This window comes from Mirounga leonina, unplaced genomic scaffold (assembly GCF_011800145.1).
Source record: "Mirounga leonina isolate KUSES-001 unplaced genomic scaffold, KU_Mleo_1.0 Mir_94, whole genome shotgun sequence".
In the NCBI taxonomy this organism is placed as follows: Eukaryota; Metazoa; Chordata; class Mammalia; order Carnivora; family Phocidae; genus Mirounga; species Mirounga leonina.
Window position 1 is genome coordinate 44,137,803 of NW_023270855.1, and position 16,581 is coordinate 44,154,383.

The 16,581-nt window shown below is 53.0% G+C and overlaps 1 protein-coding gene across 1 annotated transcript in view; it reads right to left on the minus strand.

Annotated features, from left to right (window-relative positions):
• The window catches only part of LIMD1 (LIM domains containing 1), a 69,566-nt gene that overhangs the window by 27,777 nt on the left and 25,208 nt on the right, over positions 1–16,581 (minus strand). The window contains exon 2 of the mRNA XM_034998398.1: positions 10,473–10,574. Within this exon, the coding sequence (XP_034854289.1) occupies positions 10,473–10,574 (102 nt within the window). The remainder of the gene's footprint in view (positions 1–10,472; positions 10,575–16,581) is intronic.

Below are 16,581 nucleotides of genomic sequence, written 5' to 3' on the forward strand. Positions count from 1 at the left end.
TTTATAATAGCCAAAAAGTAGAAACAAGTGTCTATCAACTGACAGATGGGTAGATAAAATGTGGTATATCCAGACAATGGAATATTATTCAGCCATAAAAAAGATCGAAGCTCTGACATGTGCTCCAGCATGGATGAACCTGGAGTGCCCTACGCCAAGTGAAAGCCAGTTAGAACAGACCACATTTTATAGGACTCCATCTCTACGAAACCTCGAGAATAGGCAAATCTATGGGAGTAGAAAGTAGATCAGTGGTTGCTTAGGGCTGGGGGAAGAGGGGCAGAATGGGGAGCGATGGCTAAAGAGTACATACGGGGAATGCCCAGCACTACCCACAAAGTACTGAAGGGCGGCGGGGGGTAAATCAAGATCAACTGAACACTATCCCCATTCTCCCAAAACTGACCATCTAGGGGGAGATGCAGACCCCTGCAACGGGCTTCAATCTAACCCATAACTTCAAACACCACAAGACGGGTAAGAGAACAAGACGTCCATGAGACCAGAGGGGCCAGAAGAGAGGCCTTGAGGGGGGACAGCACCTCAGAGGGTGGAATTCGCCTGGGTGGAGATGAAGTGCAAGGGGGACAGGCACAGGAAGGGGCAGGTGGTGTCCCGTAGGGCCAGGGGACTCTGTGGGATGGCAGGACAGGAGACAGGCAAGGAGCTGGAACCAGTTTAAGGAATGCTTTCAATGCTAAGTGAAGGATTGGTCTGTGATGTTACGGCAACAGGCGGTCTCTGAGGCCTCTGAGCCAGGGTGCGGTCCCCCCAAAGGTGTGTCCACAGGCTGGCTGTGTGGATGGAGGTGGCAGGACAGCAAACAGGACCCAAGACGGTTGGGAGGTGTCAGCAGTGATCCACAGAAGGAAGAGAGAGGGTCTTCCCCACTTCCCCGCATGCCGGGACCCAGCCACGTGGCCACTGTAGGGGCGGCTGCTGGTGTGAAGGGGCGCCGCTGTCCCCACGGCCCTGGTCACGGGGAAGCCTGTGTTCTCTGCCCCGGCGTGGCATTGGCCGGATTCCCGGGCTGCTCAGTGCCCCGGAGGTGCATCTGGTCCTTGAAAACCCGGCCACAGGATCGCCGCCCAGCCTCAGTGTATTCTCAGAGCAGAGCCTGGGAGCCCCTGTGGTAAGGGTTCTCTCCCCCCGCTTTTTTTTTTTAAAGATTTTATTTATTTAATACAGAGAGAGACAGCGAGAGAGGGAACACAAGCAGGGGGAGGGGGAGAGGGAGAAGCAGGCTCCCCGCTGAGCAGGGAGCCCGATGCAGGGCTCCATCCCAGGACCCTGAGATCATGACCTGAGCCGAAGGCAGAGGCTTAACAACTGAGCCACCCAGGCGCCCCTTCTCTCCCCCTTTTAACTCAACTAGCAGAAAGGCTGTGCTGATGTTGAGTCATCAAGTCAACAGGATCTTATGCAGCATCTGGTTTTGAAGACGGTGGAGCCACGAGGAAGCAGGCGTAGGATGTGCTTCTAAATGGAACAGGCTGGGCAGCAAGGTGACACACACGACGACAGGGACAGCGGCAGGCACCGCCCCGAGGCACAGCGGACACCTTCCGGTCTCGGTTTGGGTATTGGGTTACGGGGAGTTTTCTTCCCCTGTATCTTTTTTTTTTTTTTTTTTTTACAGCGGGACCCTATTGCCCTTGTGATGTAGAAAGTATGAAAATAGTAAACTTCACTGACCATTTCTTCTTAATAAGCGAACTTTGGTTTAGGAACTAGAAGCTTTCCCTGCACCATGCAATATGGTAGCCAGTAGCCACGGGTGGCTATGTACGTTTAAACTTTTTTTTTTAAGATTTTATTTATTTATTTGAGAGAGAGCACGAGTGGGGGCGGGGTGGGGGAGAGGGGGAAGCAGGCTCCCCGCCGAGCAGGGAGCCCGATGCGGGGCTCGATCCCAGGACCCCGGGATCATGACCCGAGATGGAGGCAGACGCTTAAGCGACTGAGCCACCCAGGCGGCCCTACATTTAAACGTCCATTAAGAGGAAATACAATGTTCAATTCCTCAGTCTCATTAGCCACATTTCAAGAGCTCCAAAGCCACGTGTGGCCACTGGCTACCACACCAGGTGCTGCGAGTCTGGAGTTGAGGAAACAGGGAGCTGGAGGCCAAAGGAAGGCAGAGGGGGGCAGGCGGTGAGGCAAACTGCAGGGCCACAGACACGTTCCCAGGGGGCCGCGTCAGATCCCCCCCGGGCTGCTCATCACGCGTGTGCACGCGGGCCTCCGCACCTGCACGGACCCTGCTTCCTGAAATCTGTGGAGCAGACGGGGCTGCTCGTGACTGTGACTGACCTACAGTAAAGGGTGGTGGCAACAACACACACCCGGACCCCGGACCCCACGCACCACCCGTCAACTGCTCCGAAACTCCACTTCCTCCTGTGTAAATGAGCGTGGGGGGTTGGGAGGCAAATGAGGGGCCTCGAGAAGACAGAGCAAATACTCCACAAACAGTGGCTTGTGTTCCAGCCTGCGTCAGGGGCACAGAGGCACCGCGGGTTCCACAATGGAAACCAGGGGTACAAAGGAAATCGTCAGTGAGGGGACACGAGGGAGACAGGAAGGAGGCAGGGAAGAGAACGTAGTGCAGAAGGAAGATGAATGGGGCCAGGTGAGTCAGGGGTCTGCAGAGGGACAGACCGGTAGGGTGTGTGCATGCACGCGGACACGTGTGCGTGTATGGGCGTGTGTGCACATGTGTGCATAAGTGCATGTGAGTGTTGTGCGTGCACGAGTGTGTGCGTGCGAGTGTTGTGCATGCATATGTATGAGTGTGTGTGCATGAGTGTGTGCGTTTGTGCGTGCACGAGTGTGCGTGAGTGCATGCGTGTGAGTGTGTGCGTGTGCGTGTGTGTGTGCATGCACATGCACCTTTGTGTGGTTGTGTGTGTACAGACAGGAATAGATTTACCAAAAGGAATTGGCTCATGTGATTATGGAAGCTGACAAGTGCCAAGATCAGCAGAAAGCAAGCTGGAGGCCCAGGAAGAGCCGATGGTGTGGTTCCAGGCCAAAAGCAGGGAAAAAATCGATGTCCCTGCTCAAGGCAGTCAGACAGGAGGAAATTCCCTTACTGGTGGGAGGGTCAGCCTTTTTGTTCTATTCAGGGCTTCAACTGATTGGGCAAGGACCACCCACATTAGGGAGAAAAATCTGCTTTACTCAGTCTACTAATCGTTACTCTCGTCCAGAAACATCCTCACAGACACACCGAGAACAATGTGTGACCAAATGCATGGGCACCTCTGGCCCAGTCAAGCCGACACACTAAATCCACAACCACCCCAGGACCAGAGGTGGGGACAAAAATTGAAGAGAACATTTGAGAGAACAGAATACTTAAGACAGAAAAGAAGAGATAACTCTTAGCAAGAGAGCCAGAGAGACCCAAGTAGCATCTGTGATGCCAGAATGAAGTTCAGACCTTGCTCCCAAAACCCAGGATTCCGGCTCGGAGATGGGGCACCTGGTACAGTGTCTTCATGCTGATGACAGTGCAGTGCCCCCCACATCCCAGAGCATCTTGTGTCCTCAGGGTTGAGGGGACAGGGGACACACTGCGTACCACCAGGTAACACCCTGGGTCTGGGATTCCTGAAGGAAGAGAATGCAGATCTCCACCCCAAGCCATGTGCGTGTGCTACTGGGCACCCGGAATGTCGATGCGGGAAGCAGGTGCAGGTCACACTGGAGCTGCCCTCGACAGTACAGCGCTCCAATATCCCAGACCCTGCCAGTGTCACAGGCATGAGGGATCTGATGCCTTCCCTCGGTCCCCTGACAGTCTCGGCCTCTGACTGGACCTACAGAGTCTGAGCTGGGAAAGCCAGTCCGGCCCCAGTGTGGGTGCCCCTTGCAGAACTGGGTCTGCTAGCGACGAACGCAAGAGACCCTCTAACCCCACGTTGAGTCAAGGTCGCCGCTCTGCCCTCTCCTGACCCACACGGCCCTTGGCCCCGGCCTGTCTATTTCTGTTGCTTCCTGACTTCTTCCTCGCCCACTGGCTTCCTTTAGGACGTGCCCACTCTTCCTTTCTCACATTCTTGACCCCCGGCTTTTTCCTTAGATCCAGCTGACTCACTCAGCTTACCCGTAACTGCTGAATGCGACAAGAAACATCGGCATGACTCAATGGCTCAGAAATGCAGGCATCGAAGCCTGCAATCCTCGTCTGTGCTGTGGGTGCATCCTGCTACAGACGGGGTCCTCTCTCCCCTAATCCGAGTCCCCGGCTGCTCTCCTGGGGGCACCCGCAACCAGAAAGTCTCCGAAAACCCAGTCTTTGCCATCACACAGCCCCGAGACTAGATCCCAGGGGCAGAGCCAGCTTCCTTTCTTTGGCCCACGGTCCCTCCGAGCGGAGATAATCTAACACAGAGGCGGAAGCAAACTACACTCCCAGGAATCTGTCTGTTCCTCTGCAAAAGGAGGCTGATAATAATGCTGAACTCCCTGGAGCGTCCCAGGACTTAGCGAGCTCCCGTCGGGGGAGGGCTCGGTGTGCGGTCAGCCGACAGGCAGCTGATAAATATTGTGATGACTGGTTTAAGGAAGCAGGGCGGCTGAGAGTTAAAGGAAGACCTCCCTAGTGCCAGCGCCACTATTTCATAATCTGTGAGCATTTTCAAACGCGGGGGGGCGAAGTAGTATTCAAAGTCCAAAAAAAAAGGTAAACACAATCTCGGGGGCAGTATTCAGACTTCATAAGAAAAACAAAACAGAAGGGCACCCGGGTGGCTCAGTCGGTTAAGCGTCTGCCTTCGGCTCAGGTCATGATCCCAGGGTCTTGGGACCGAGCCCCGCATTGGGCTCCCTGCTCTGCAGGGAGTCTGCTTCTCCCCTCCGCTCATGCTCGCTCTCGCTCTTTCTCAAATGAATAAAACCTTTAAAAAAAAAAAAGCTGATCAGATTCCCCCCCCTACTTCAGAACCTACTGGATGATGTGCTCTCAGTCACCAACTACCGATTTATTCAAGAACCTCTGTTCCACAATGCTGGGCTTAATGCTGGTTGTTCCCTTTACCTGAAGTAATGAAATGGTACTTTTTGAGAGTTCTAGATGCAGGCTTGTTGGTAACTCAGACAGACTTTCGCCTGACCGGGTCTAAAGGGGTGAGCTTTCACTATGAAGTCCGTTCACGATCCTTAACAGCCACCCGTGTGTGGTTTCTGGAAGGTGGGATGGGCAACAGCATCTATTCCTCATCTCACGGTGTGCTTTCCCAGAGGCGTGACGGGCTCGTCACAGCGCACCCCCCACCCTGGAGCGGGAGCACCAGTAACGACATTGAAAGCCACCTGCTCTGGCCGTGACTTGCACATGCCAGCACGGTCTCCTGCGTGGACCCCTCCGGCCCCCCGTGGCCGCTCTCTGAGCTCAGGCCTGTATTGGCACAATTTCCATCGGCCCGGACCTGCCTGCCCGCCCCCCCAGTCCCACGCCCAGGCTCTGGCCCTCGTGTTCTGGGGGCTTCAGGGCAGGAGGGCATGTGGCCTCTCCTATCTGCTCCATCGTCCCCAACTCATGCAGACAAAAAAAAAAAAATCACGACAACCATGAACATGGACATGGCGACCAGGTTTCACCTGGACTCCAGGATGGGAGTTGTTCCGTCTTTGCCAAATGAACTAAATCTGACGTTTCAGACCCAAAACTGCCTCAAGCAAGGACACGGGCCTCTCCCTCACGGTCTGTTCTGGAAGATGCTGAGGAGGGCCCTTGACCCACACCTCTTCTTCCTCCTTGTTGCACCTCTCTCAGCCACAGCTGGGCACAAGCGTCTCCTCAGGCCACCTGACACGCAGCGTCAGACCCGGAGTGTGGCCGAATGCCAAGGTTGGGCCTGCCCTCTGCACTGACCCTCCTCCTGCTCCACGCTGTGCCAACGGCTTCCTGAGGGCCCCAGCTGAGGGCACTGCCACTGGGGTGGGCAGAAGCAGCCGGGGAAGGGAGACCCCCCCCCCAGCACACATCTCCATGGCAACCACACACACTGGCCGCCCAAGGAGCCGCGGAGAAAGGAGGAACTTTAACAAACCACACAAACGCCCCCACGCCGCACCCTGCATGCGTCCTTCTGGGACGAGCACCAAGGAGACCATTTGGCAGAGGGAAAAAGGATGCAGGGGAACAAAGACGTTCGGGCAGGGGGGCGGGCTCCATGTAACAACCAGCAAGCGCCACCCGAGCCACAGGCCATAACACGGTGGCACAAAGCAGTCGATTCCTCTGTGACCGCTCAGACCACCAGTCTGGAGGCTGCGGAAATAAGGATGAGTTCGCGGCAGGTTTCATCAGAAAGGACAGAACATCATTTATACGCCACGATCCCAGCTCTAAAAACTGCGCGTACAGGGCGCCTGGGTGGCTCAGTTGGTTGAGCGACTGCCTTCGGCTCAGGTCATGATCCCGGGGTCCTGGGATCGAGTCCCACATCGGGCTCCCTGCTCAGCAGGGAGTCTGCTTCTCCCTCTGCCCCTCTCCCCTCTCATGCCCTCTCTCATTCTCTCTCTCAAATAATAAATAAAATCTTAAAAAAATAAATAAATAAACCCAATTCAAAAACTGTCTATGGGGCGCCTGGGTGGCTCAGTTGGTTGTGCGACTGCCTTTGGCTCAGGTCATGATCCTGGAGTCCCGGGATCGAGTCCCGCATCGGGCTCCCTGCTTGGCAGGGAGTCTGCTTCTCCCTCTGACCCTCCTCCCTCTCATGCTCTCTGTCTCTCATTCTCTCTCTCGCAAATAAATAAAATCTTAAAAAAAAAAAAAAAAACTGCGTGTACATTTGGGCAAAACCTGGAAGGAAAAACGTACGAGTAAAAACATCTGTCCTGGAATCACATACTAGGACCCTGCCCCTGAACTTCCCTCTGTGGTCTGTCCTGTTGTTCCCACAGCTCAACGGAATGTTGTTGCTTCTTGCCAGGGGGCAGGGAAACGCATGGGGCCCTGGAGAACTTGCACCATCCACGGAGGCATGGGTTTGTGTGAGGACTGGAACACCTTACGGTCCTCCCAGGACACAGGGTGTGGGAGGCTGCAGGGAAGCCTCCGGAAGAGCATCTCCCACTAGCCCCCGTGGCTCCCCCTGGGAGCTGTCCCAGGCCAGATGGTCTCATCGGATGAGGTGGGCTCTCTGCCTCCCCCCAGCACAGCACCGCTCCTCGGCACTGGCTGCTGGCATCCATGACTCCCACTGCAGCCTTCTAGACCTTTTTGTTTCAGTGTCCTCCTTTTCGGTGTGTGGGATAAGGACCCAGGGGAGCTGGGTGCCCCTTTGGCATGTCCTAGACAGGACCCCGACATTCTGTTTCCATAAAGCAACAGTAACATCCAAGGAGTGGGTGTGTACGTATAGAAATCTATTTCTGTGGTGGTGTAAGCTGGATCATTTTCATAACAAAATGGGAAAACAGAAAACACACACACCTACACGCTCACTAACAGATACACTCACCGACCAGAAAAACGGGGCTATGCAAAGCTAATCAGATCCAGGAGCCTTGGATTCTGGTGCTGGCCCCATCACTAGGTCTTATCTTAAGAAATTCTCTTCCCCTCCTTGGGCCCCCATTTTTTTTCTTCTGCCAACAAAGGAGGGAACGGGCCCGGCCCCAGAAGTGCTGTCTGCACGGCGCCTGTGTTCACAGACACACTTGAGGACCTGCCAGACCAGGACATGGAGGGCCCAGGTGCCTCCTTCTGCTGAAGGGAGTTACAGGGCAGCAAGAAGTCAACGGAACAAAGGCACAAAGGCACATTACTTCGAGTGCCCAACAGAAGCTGCTCAGACAACTGCCTGCGTCTCCAACTGCTCCTGACAAGTGCAAAGGAAGCTGTGTGTTTACCCACAACAGGAGTGGTGCAGGCCCCTTGGGGAACAGGAATGTGCAGCACGCACTTTCGAATGGAGTCTCTGTCCTCATTCCTACAGCAGCTTTTGTTCTAGGGCCTGGCCTGCGGCACCCACGCCCCAGAGAGTGTGGTTCACAGTCTACGTGACAGCCATCGGGGCCTGCCGAATTCAAGACAAAGCCATTTCTTCCTGCTAGGAGAACAGGGAAGGCTTCCTGGAAGAGTCAGCCTTTGAGCTGGGCCCTAACGGCTGGACAGAACTTAAATGTATGAAGTGAGCGGGGAGAGCAGATTCTAGGGGGCAGTGTGATCAGAGATATAGAGGCGGAAAAGAGAGTTCAGTTTGTGACAAATTATAGGAAGCATTACGACAGAAAGCAGAACACAAGGGCTTAGATGCTAGACCAAGAAAACCCCCAACCAGCTGTGTTTTCCTTAAGTGCCTGTGTTTGTCATCATTTGAAGATAAATTCAACCCATTATGGAACTGATAGTTAGTCATGCGCTGACGGACTCACCGGTACTCCCCCCACCCCTGAAAAACTTTCTTAGTTCAAGTGGCAATTGCTCGAGATGAAAACCAGCTTCTACATAATATTTTCTTTTTCCCTGGAAAACAGCAGATATTGAGAAACAGTTGCGGGAGCCAAAAAGGAAAGATAATTTCCTAGAAAGAAGAAGGATCACAACTCTTGCACAGTTAAGACTCAGACAACATGGTCAAAGATTTAACATCAGGGCGCCTGGGTGGCTCAGTTGGTTAAGCGACTGCCTTCGGCTCAGGTCATGATCCTGGAGTCCCGGGATCGAGTCCCGCATCAGGCTCCCTGCTCGGCAGGGAGTCTGCTTCTCCCTCTGACCCTCCTCCCTCTCGTGCTCTCTGTCTCTCATTCTCTCTCTCTCAAATAAATAAATAAATAAATAAATCTTTAAAAAAAAAAAAAAAGATTTAACATCACTCGTCAAGCTAAGGCGGGAACCAGTAAGACATGACCACGGGGATAGTGCAAAGAACCCCGGCTGTGAAGGCACTGGAAGTGCTGAAATAAGTTCACTTTTAGTTGAAGCAAAAGCAGTCTCCCCAGGGCCGCAGTCAGCTGCATCACCAGCAGGCACGGTGTGCACTGTTAGGGACGAGCATCGTGTATGGTCTGCTATCAGGATGGTAAAACCCACATGGCTCAGAGACAAGGAGAAGCCAGGGGCCCGGAGAAACCGAACCCCAGACAACGCCAACATGTCCGCTGAGGATGCTCAGCAGACTTTTGACCCATTTCAAAGGCTTTCACAATTTTCCCTACAGAGGTGAGTAACGATCGGCGTACCAGCCATCAACTCTCGGACACGCGTTTATGGGAAATCGCAGTGAGGACGGAAGGAGGAGGTTTTGAACCCGGGCATAGGCCTAGCAGTCACTGCTGGGCAGGCTGGGGGGCAGCTCCATGCCCACCTCGTTACTTTTACCCTGGGAATCAGGAGGCTCCCGGCTGTGCCACAAAACAGCGGAAAGCAAATCTCTCCCTCCTCCTTTCTCCAGAGGCGTCTACACTGAAGGGCTTGGCACTGAGCCAGGAGCTCAGGCCTGGAGTCACTTGAGGAGATATGAACAGTACTCTTGCCCACTCTAGAAATTCCACCCCTAGAGCTTCCGATTCTGCTGGTCGGGGTGGGACTGGGGCATCGCGGGCTCTTATAATAATCCCTGAGGGGATTCTAATGAACGGCCAGGATCGAGAACCCTGGGGCCAGATAACAAGACCCCCTTGTCCCTGATGACACTCTGGCTTTGTTGTAATGTTTCCTTTGAATCAACAGCTGCGAGCCTCAATCTGGAACCGCAGAAATCAGCAGGACATTCTCTTAAAAAAGCTCCTCGAAATTAATCTCTGGTAGAGACCATAAGCCAAGCTCAATTCCCGACTCGGTCAGACTCGGCAAACATCCGGCAACGCGTTAGAATCTTCCACGGTGGTTGCCGTCAATTCAACGAGCAGTTTGCAGGGCTGGGCACAGGCTGAGCTCAGGCTCCTAATTTGCTGCTTTAGTTACTGCGCGTGTACAGGATAGAGATGCCCGCTGAGCGTGCTCACAGGCCCGGACAGCTCTGTGGTGTGCACACACGGGCATTCATGCACACGCTCACACTTCACACGCACAGAGCAGCCTCCAAATCAGAGCGGGGTCACAGAGTGATAACAGGGCCCCCGTTAGTAACGCTGGGTTGGCTGGTCCCACGGTAGGGGAGGTAACTGACAATAGGGCAGATGGTGGTGAATCCCAATGCTCTCTCCCCCACAACCCTGCTGAGACCTCGGATACGCATTAACAAACCTGATGTTATTACAGTTTGCTTTGAACCCACTCAACTCATTACCAAGGTCGGCCCCAGACAATCGCTGGTACTCTGGTCAGTCCCCTTCCTCTGACGGGCCCTGTGCTGCGACTCTAAAGGACACGGACCTGCCCTGCTGTGGGACCACGGGAGGTCTGGGTCAAGTGTCTCCAGGAAGGATGCTCTTCCCTGTCCTCCCTTTCTCGGTCCCCATGTTCCTAGGACCCCCCCCCACACACACACCGAGCCTCCACATACACTTACCACAAGCCGCACAGGTGAAGCATGCGTCGTGGTAGAGATTCCCCATGGCCTGGCAGGCCTGGCCGGCCCCAAACACCCCTTTGCTGCATTTCACACAGGCTCCTGAAAGGCAAGAACATGCCAGTGAGTCATAAAAAAGCCAGTGAACAAAGTGAGATGCCTATCCCTCCCCATAACTGGCCCATCACCAAATCCTGTGGATTGCTCCTTTGAGATCTCTCTCCCTCTCCACCAGGCCGGTCTTCAGCCACCCCCCCCGCCACCACTGTCCTCCACACGAGCATGATATTCAGAAAATCTCTGCCTTGTCAGCCTCCTTCCCAGCCCAAAGCCTTTCAAAGGCTCCCACCGTTTATCAGACGACGTTCAAAAAACTGCCCCGTGATTCCAATATGCCAAGCACGCAGGTCGGGCAATTTCAACACTGTTTCCTCCAATTCTCGATGGGAACCAATTGGGTTGACTATCCTCACTTTTTGCAAAAGTATCAGGCCCCCAGCCCCAGGTCTGTCAGACCGCAAAGACAGTGTTTTCCCTGCCCCTCACCTCCACACAGGCCCCGCTGGTGCCCGGCTCTTAGCCTTTGCTCACGGACTCCCCAGCCGGGCACCCTACACCCACCCTTTGTCCCTTCAAGTCCCCAGGCCTCCCTCCCGCTCCGCTCTCCAGCTCTGAAGACAACATGATGGAACAGGCTCTAACCTTTAGCCTCCCACCCACCCGCTTCCCACGTGGTGTGAGTTAACCTGGTAACTTCTCTGAGCATCAGTTCTCAATTCGGAAAAAGAGGTTCATTCCACCTGCCCTGCGTGTTCCCAGGAGCGGCCGTAAAGGCTGCTCAGCAAACCACCAACTTCCAGAATTGGTCGCCTCCGCCCCAAACTGCCGATCGGAGGGCCCGTTCTTGAACTAGAACGCCACAATCTGCTGGCTGTGTGACTAGGGCAGATCATCGGAACTCCCTGCTGTCCACTTCACTCGTAAGCGCTCAATGAGCAGGCATACACGGACACGGATGCAATGGTGCTGCTACATTTGGCTAGAAGGTGCTTCCACTGGGCTCCTGAAGAAGTTCGGGCCCTCCCAGCATCGGACCCTGTGAGTAAGCCGGAAGTCCCTCTGTCCAGACCAACCCAGAATCTCTGCGGCAGTGAACCAGGCTCTGGGCCAGTCCACAGGAGGGAGGGCCTTGGGGCCTCCCTCCCAAAGAACTCCTCCATTAGCCTCAAATGAAAAACATCACTATTATAGAAACGATGCATGAGATTTAAAAAAAAAATTCAGGGAGTAAATATACCAAAATATAGAGTGGTTTCTTGAGGTTATAAAATTATGGTTGGTTTTACTTCTTTGCCTTTTCTCTATTAAAAAAACAATTCTTACAAGAGCAGGCGTTACTTTATAGCTGAAAAAAAAGTCTAGTGTCAAAAAAGCGTCTGAATATGTTTAAATATATTGTATAATGCTAAGATTTTTGAACACACACACCCTAGCTCCCCCCCAGCGTCCAGCGGGTAAACCACCTTGCGTTCTTGGTCAGAGGGGGCTCAGGCACCCTCTTCTAACTCTGGTTCCCATGGGTCAGGCTGTTCTCAGGCTGCGAATCCCCAGCCTATAGGGTAGGAAGCCCTGTGTTTCAGAGTTCTATCGATTCAAGGTGGTGGACTGAATCACCCTCAAGGAGGTCCAAGCTAACACCTGGTTTGTGAAATGCACCCACACTGACCACACCAGCCTCGCAGAGAGCACACAAAGCCAAGGGCCCTCAATTCGCTTCACCAACACTCCCTGGGAAAGTAGGTGAGGCCGTCTGTAGGAAGAGTAGGGTGTCAGCCAGGAAACCTAGCTGTCTCGGGAATTCGTTTATGGAAAGCTCTAGAGAACCAAAGTAGTAGTTATTGCAGTTCTTCTGATTCAGCATGTTATTACGAAATGTTCAAACAAGAAGAGAGGTTGAAAGAATCACATAGGAGAAACACCCATATTCCCCCCACCCCCATTCTACAATCGTGAACATTCTGCTGTCAATCAATCCAACAACCCATCTTAGTTTTGATGCATTTTAAAGCAAGGTGCAGACAGCAGTCCACCTCATCCCTAAGCACGTCAGCCTGTAAATCACTAAGAGTTCATGATTTGCTTATAGTTATTTTTTCCAAGATAAAAATCCATAAACAGTGAAATGCACAAACGATAAGTCTACCATCCAATGAGTTTTGACAGATGACCTATGTAATGCAAACCCCAAGCAAGATACGGAGCATTTCCAGCACCCTAGAAAATTCCCCAGGGCCCTTCCCCTTCTATCTTCAGCACATGTGATAATGAAGAAAAGCGCTCTCTCCCAAAACATCAACTCTCAGGAACTGGCAAGGTATTAATCATACCATTCTGAGATCCACTTCCAGACCACCCATCCCAAGTCCCCTTACCGACCTGACTCCAGATCCTACAACAAGCAACAAAGGCTGCTTTCTTCAGGCAGCAACTGGGGTACAAAGGAGACCATCCCTAGACTGGATGGGACATCAAAGCAACACGGCTCTAACTCTGCTCACGAACCACCCCCGAGGCAACATCATCCTTTCCCTGTTGATCACGGTGGCCTCTTGGCTTAACCCACTGTCGCGATGTTAGCTGCAGACAGCGGAGGAGCCGGGAGACCCTGTGGTGTGGGCAGCCCTTCCTCCTGTCCACAGGGCGGGTGTGGGACGAGGGCTGGCCTTCCAGACGGGGCACCAAAGAGGAAAGGCGAAGTTCATCTCCTGAGTCCCTGGGATGCTGCCGACTCACGATGAGGACGTGGGCTCCCCTGGTTTGGGTCCGGGGAATAAAGCCAGACCCCTCTGCCGTTTCCCGCTCAGAAAGCATCACCAAGTGGCCAAGGACAAGTGCATGGGCCTCTTGGGGCTTCCTGCGACTTTCCCGCCGCACGCACACCAGGCCTTCCATGCCCGCCGTGGCCCGCCCAGCAAAGCTCTCCTCTGGTTTCCTCTCCACCTGAGGGCCCTGACCTCCCCCTGCCTGACTCGGACTCCTGCAGCCCACGTCCTCTGACCACCCAGCAGGGGAAAAAGCGAGGAAGGAAGCTGCTTGTGCTCCCAGCCGTGGGTCACGGAGTGAGGAAGGGCCTGTGAGAAGCCAAGTAGGTGGGGAAGTATTTCATCCTTGGGCCTTGTGGTATATGGATAGAAAAGTACTTCGTGGGCAGGAAATAGGTCTAGTCTTCCTTTGGTAGGAAAAAAGAAAAAAAAGGAAATTTAATATTCTAAGGAATAATGCACCTACCCGACCCCGCGCCGGGAGTTTCCATCCAGCAAAGGATCTGCTGTCACCCCGTTCTCAGACCCAAGTTCTCGAAAGGCACTGTAACTTGCCGAAGGGCACACGGCTGGTAGGTCTGCGAGATGGAATTCGAGCCCAGGTTCTAACCCAAAGGACCCGTTATCCCTGTCGGGTTGGCAACTGTGGCGGTTCCTGCCACACTCAGAGGGTGTCCTTCCTCACGTTCAACACACCACCTGCTCAGGGATTCGGACCCAAGCCCAGCCCTGCCCCAGAGCTCCCACTGACCGCCCTGGCCTACCTCCCATTCTGCCCTATCCCCGGGACACAGCTGTGTTCCCACCTGGGACCCCAACCATGGCCCCTCCTGCCCTCCCAGAGGGACACCCACCCCACAGTGGCTTCTCTGTCACTGGCTCAGAACCAGGCTCCCTCTAGATGCTGGCCATGGGACGGGAAGCAAGGTGACTGCCCTCGGGTAATGGTCAGCCAAGGACGCAGGAACCTGGAATCTGCCACCTCTGATAGGAGAGCTGACCGATCTCACCTGCGGTCCTGCACTGAGTTCACTAAGTGCCCAGGGCTGGGGATGGACTCCGGCTTATGAAATAAGAAGAAACATATACATTGGCCTCTGTCCCCAGTTCCTTCCAATATTTGGTCTTTGACCCCAGTTCCTGACACAATCCCTTGGAATTTCCTGGTGATAGGAACGTCTCGGATGGGGGCTGGTCACTAGGAAGACCAAGCCATGATTCGAAGCTTGGAACTTTCGCCCCCACCCCCATCCTTCAGAGCAGAGAGAGGGGCTGGAAAAGAAGTTAATGATCCATCATGCCTACATGAAGCTGCCATAAAAATCCCCAAAGCACGGGGTTCAGAGAGCTTCTGGGTTGATGCATGCATCCACGTACCGGGAGGGTGGCACCCCCCAACTCCACAGGGCAGAAGCTCCCGTGCTCACGACCCTCCCAGACCTCGCCCTATGCAGCCCTTCATCCAGCTGTTCTTCTTTATCCTTTAGCACATGCTTTATTATAAAATAAGATGGTAGACGTGTGTCCCTGAGGTCCATGAGCTGTCCTAACGAATGATGGAGCTCGAGGAGGGGACCGTGGGGACTCTGACTTACAGGCAGCCGGTCAGAAGTGCAGGTGACCACCTGGACTTGTGATGGCAGCTGATGTGAGGGCAGTCTTGTGGACTGAGCCCTTGGTCTATGGGGGCTATGCTACCCACAGGTAGAGAGTGTCAGAACTGAATGGAACCTTGGGACAGCCCACTGGTGTCAGAGAGGTGGTGGGTGTGGGAAAGCCCCCACATCTGGTGTGGGCCCACTGTGAGTGTGAGCTGTAGCAGGTACAGAGAAGAGACAGAAGTGGGTCCTTGCAAGGCAGGGCTCAGCAAGGAGAAAAGGTTACTCGACCCCTCTGCTTTCACGTGGCCCCTTAGCTATAGTATTTTAGAGAAACGTCTAACAGAGGAAAAAGAAGGAAAATGTCATCACATGTTACTCTAATCATCTGAGCTCGTAAACCAGGAAGAACATGAGGGAAAGAAGGAATTACATGTTTAGAGAGAGGGATATGCATTTCTCCCCCTTGCAGTTAGACCTACTGCCTAAAATCCATTCTCCAAACCGTAGCCAGCATGACTCTTGGAAAACAGCTTTAAGGAGATAGAAGTTACATATAATAAATGCCACACATTTAAACTGCATAATTTGGGGACACCTGGGTGGCTCAGTCAATTAAGCGTCTGCCTTTGACTCAGGTCATGATCCCAGGGTCCTAGGATGGAGTCCCACATCGGGCTCCCTGCTCGGCGGGGAGCCTGCTTCTCCGTCTGCCCCTGCTTGCGTGCACGCTCTCTCTCTCTCTGACAAATAAAATCTTTTTTAAAAAAGTTAAAAAAAAATAAAGAGTACAATTTGTTAAGCTTCGACAGCTATAGACACCAGTGAAATCATTGCTATAATCAAGACAGTGAACACACCTACCATCCCCAAAGATTCCCTGCCATCCCCAAAGATTCCCCACCTCCCCATTCCTTTTGCACTCCCTCCTTCCTCCCTTCCCCAGGCAACCACTGATTTGCTTTCTGGGATCACAGATTGGTTTGTATTTTCTAGAGATTATATAAATATGTACTCTCTTTTGTCCGGCTTCTTTCACTCAGCACAATTATTTTGAGGACTTCCGTGTTGCCGCACATACAAAGCATTCATTCCTTTTCATGGCCAAGGAGTGTCCCATGTCTGGATATATCACAACGCGTTTATCCGCTGCCCTATGGATGGACATCCGAGATGTTTCCAGTTTGGGGCCGTGACAAGTACAGCTGCTTATGTACAAGTGTGTGTATAGAAATGTGTTTCCTCTCTTCTCGGGGAAAGACCTAGGGGTTGAATGGCTGGGTCTTGCAATAAGTGTACGTTTAACTTTTTAAGAAGAAGCCTAACTGTTTTCCAGAGAAATTCTAACATCGTACAGCCCCACCAGCAGTTTATCAGACTTCTAGTTTCTCCGCATCCTTGCCAACACTTGCAATGACAGTTTGTTTAATTTTATGCATTCTACTAGGTCCATAGTGACATCTCCCTGTGATTTTCATTTTTTTTCCTAGTGACGAACAATGTTGTGCCTGAGCAACTTCACATTGTTGATTTACCATCCTGTATCTTCTCTAGTGAAGGGTCTGTTCCAATCTTTTGCCTGTTTTTTTCTTTTGGTTGAGCTATGAGAATTACTTTTTTTTTTTTTTAAGATGTATTTATTTATTTTGAAGAGGGGGAGGGGCAGAGGGAAAGGAAGAGAGAGAATCT